The sequence below is a fragment of the Gossypium raimondii genome, chromosome 3 (genome assembly GCF_025698545.1).
Source record: "Gossypium raimondii isolate GPD5lz chromosome 3, ASM2569854v1, whole genome shotgun sequence".
NCBI lineage: Eukaryota > Viridiplantae > Streptophyta > Magnoliopsida > Malvales > Malvaceae > Gossypium > Gossypium raimondii.
Genome location: NC_068567.1, coordinates 61,061,212 through 61,064,799, shown reverse-complemented (window position 1 = coordinate 61,064,799; position 3,588 = coordinate 61,061,212). Strand labels below are relative to the sequence as shown.

The window sequence follows — 3,588 nt, the reverse complement described above, 5'->3', positions numbered from 1 at the left end:
GATTGATCCGATTTCGTTGAAAGGGGTCCATTTACTCAATTTCAAGATTGAAAGAGACTAAAGAGATATTTTTACGAAAAGAATTATAAGTAGGTTTACGATGCTTTTATATGTATATATGACAATATTTTAAATTAATTTATAAATTTTTTTATTTCACTGATAATGTATAAAATAATTTCTCGATATTTTATTAAATCACTTAACTGACTAAAGAAAAGTTGTGGAGTTTTTGAGAACGAATAGATGAGGCAATTATATTGAAATGTTTGGAAGTTTTCATTAAAAAGTAAAAATTGGATAGGAAGAAATCTTTCGTCAACACTCACCTATGGGACCCTTAGAAAAGGATTAATTGATGATTATTACTTTTTGATTTAATTTGATTTTTTAATTTTATAAATATTGAGATTTTTTTATTTCGACATTTAATTTTTTATTTTATAAAAATTGAAGAGTTGTTTTTAATAAATTCGTTAAGTTTTGATCATATAAACCTTTTTGAGAAAATGAAGAGTTGCATTATCCTCCTATTTATGAGTTGGAGAGTGACTATGGATAATTTTAGGAATTGTGTAAAAAATAGATATGATCAGAACCTATAATAAATTTGTTAAAGTAAAAAAATCATAAAAAAGCAAATTTAAAAACAAAGAGAAAAGAAATATATGATTCATATTATATACTAATGAAAATGTTTGAAATGGGCCAACATGAAAGCCCAATTTTCAGCCCCCAAAGCCCATCAACCCAGCAACAGGTTTGTAATTTCATTATTTTGGGTACAATTGGATTAGTTTGGTTTGGATAGATTTATTTTTTTAAAAGTGTTACGGAGAGTTAAATTGTATTTTATTTTTATTAAAAAACAAGTGAATTAATCGACACTATATTTGATTCGATCATCGGATTCAAATGTATGTTATCGCATTTCCTTGTCAAAACAATCAATGTCAAACAATACTAAAATCTATATAATTAAATCATAGATACATATTAATTATAATCTAATCAGTTAAGATTTAGGTTGAATCTAATACGAGATTAGGATTCGAATCTAAATTCTTTTTCTCAAGTTTTAACAACATGCTCGAGACAGACTTCTTTATAAATTTTGAAATTTTATTTTGATATTTACAAGTCTCGAGGAAATGAAGTTCATGCCTTGAGACAAAAGTGATAAATCGTTAAATTGCTTATATTTTGCTAATACTTTGTATATTAATTTCTTATTTTTATAAACTAAGGTGATGAATTCATAAATAAATTTTAAAAAATGGTGTAGAATCAACAGTGATCATCGCATAATTTTTTATAATATTTTTTATATCGAATCGATGATCGAATCACTTAAATTATTAATTTATTGGTTTGATTAATTCGATTGAATCAATCTATTTGTATATTAGAAAAAAAAACACTACAAACTGATAATAATAATTAAGTTTCACTCCTACTTTCATGTTGCTTTCGTCTTTTAACTCGAGCACCTTATTTGACTCTTTTCTTCCTTGATTTCTTGGTGAGTATCCTCTATAGGTACCGTCACAACCGGCGCCTCCCGCGGCGGAGATGAGTCGGGTCGACCGTCAAGGCAAGAAGAGCACTTCCTCTCGGTCCAACTTTCACAATCATATGATGGAGCATGGCCCATGATACGACGCCGGCCTGAACACAGTCTCCCGATCATTGCAGCAATGATACCGAGGATTGTGATCACTGTAAGAACGGCTATGACAGGTCCAACCGACCCGTGACCCCTATGAACCGTGTAGGCTTGTTGGGTCACTCCTCCATATGGTGGCGGTGGTGATTGCTGCTCTAATGGTGTAGAAGACATCAGCAAAAAGAAAAAAAAAATAAAAGAAGAGAAATTTTATTTATGAATATATGTAAACATTTGAAGGGTTTTTTTTTTCTTAATTATTTTATGGTGGGCTTTTATAGGGTTTAAGCTTCTTAGTTTGTAATAAGAATGGATGAAAATGAAAATGGTGAGTGATTTATTGGGGTTTTGCTTATTGGACAAGTTTAGTGTCATGAAAAGAACATTGAAAAGTTAATTTAAAAGGAAAAAAAAAGTTGATTGGGCATGTAGGAGAGATAAATATCATGTTAATGAAAAGGAAGTCAAGATAGGGATTCAATCGTAGTTCAAGTGACACAGTTATTATTGCAACAATAACGAGAACATAGATCGAACATGTTTAAATGTGTTTTTTTTTTAGATTGAGAGAGTTATAGGTAAAAGTAGATATTGTATAAAAAAAGTATTTGAGTTCTTATCCATATTTATTCTAGTTAGTAAGAGTTAGATCTGTTTGAAAATTTTTTGGAGCTGAGTCATAGCTCGGCCCATGAACAGATCTGATTAGAATTTAGTTGTTAAGTTAATTATGCTTAATTCCAATTGATATGTATAAGTAATTTATGTATGAGAGAACATTCGATTGAATTGTGTGAAAAAATTTCGACTTAATCGAGTTGACGAGTCTTATTTTATCATCCTAACTTGATTTAAATTTTTTTCAAATCGAGTGAAATTGTTCGAGTTAAATTAAAAATTAAACATGTAAAATTAAAATCTTATTATAGTATAACTAATTCCATGTTAGAACACATAAATTTGAAAACTTTTTCAAAGCAAAAGAATTTTTCTAAAATTTTTATAATTTTTTAAGAATATAAAATTTAAATTTTTATAAATATTTTGAATTTTAAAAATTATTTTGATTTTTTTGTAATTTTGTTGAGAGAGAGACTAATTTGTTCATTTTCAAAATTGATGGGGACTAAAGAAGTATTTACACCAATCTGTTATTTGAATTGTAAAATTCAACTCGAAACTCAAATTATTTATACAAGTTGACTCGAATAACTCGAAATTTAAATTTTTTTTAATTTTTTTAAATCGAATCAAGTTTTAGTCCCCTAAATTGATGTATTAAGTTAGGAAATGCTTTGTTTAATGCAGTGGATAGAGACTGAACTGCCTTACTCCATAAGGCAAAGCAACTTATTAGTTTATACAAAGTTGTTTTTCTATACTTAATTGCCATTGGATTTAGATGACTGTGCCTTTGTTAGAAAGGGCATAAAGTTAATGTAACATTATATAATTTTCCCTTTTTCTATAAAAAAAAAAGAAAAGAAAAAAAAGTTGGAATTAAAATTAATGTAACATTATAATCTTCCTCTCTATTTAAATAATAATAATTGTCCAATGTTCTTCCTCTCTATTTAAAAATAATTTAAAAAAACTTTTAATTTAAAAATGGGATAATATATAATTTGGCCTCTAAATTTTTCCATTTGTACCTAGTTGGTCCTTGAATTTGTATTCCAGCAACTAGTTTGGTACCTCCGCACTAACATCATTAGTTTACCCCATGACGTTCTGAAAGGTTACCACATGGCACCATTGGATTACAAGTACAATGGCCGAGCCTGAAAATTTTTTTGAGAGGTTGGAATTAAGTTGTATATTTTTATTATAGTAAAAATGTAATTTCATCATTTTAATAGTTTATATCTTTATAATTTTTAAATGGTTAAATCAAAATTTTATCATTTGGGGGGGTAGAGTGC

At 27.9% G+C, this 3,588-nt stretch overlaps 1 protein-coding gene across 1 annotated transcript; it reads right to left on the bottom strand.

Moving 5' to 3' along the window:
• Window positions 1–1,477: 1,477 nt before the first annotated feature.
• On the bottom strand, window positions 1,478–1,840 carry LOC105795270 (uncharacterized). Its single transcript, XM_012624819.2, has one exon. The coding sequence runs from the start codon at window positions 1,838–1,840 to the stop codon at window positions 1,478–1,480; it is 363 nt and encodes a 120-aa protein (XP_012480273.1).
• Window positions 1,841–3,588: the final 1,748 nt, after the last annotated feature.

Excerpts from the sequence above, each read along its gene's own strand:
- LOC105795270 (XM_012624819.2), bottom strand. The coding sequence starts at position 1,840 with ATGTCTTCTACACCATTAGAGCAGCAATCACCACCGCCACCATATGGA.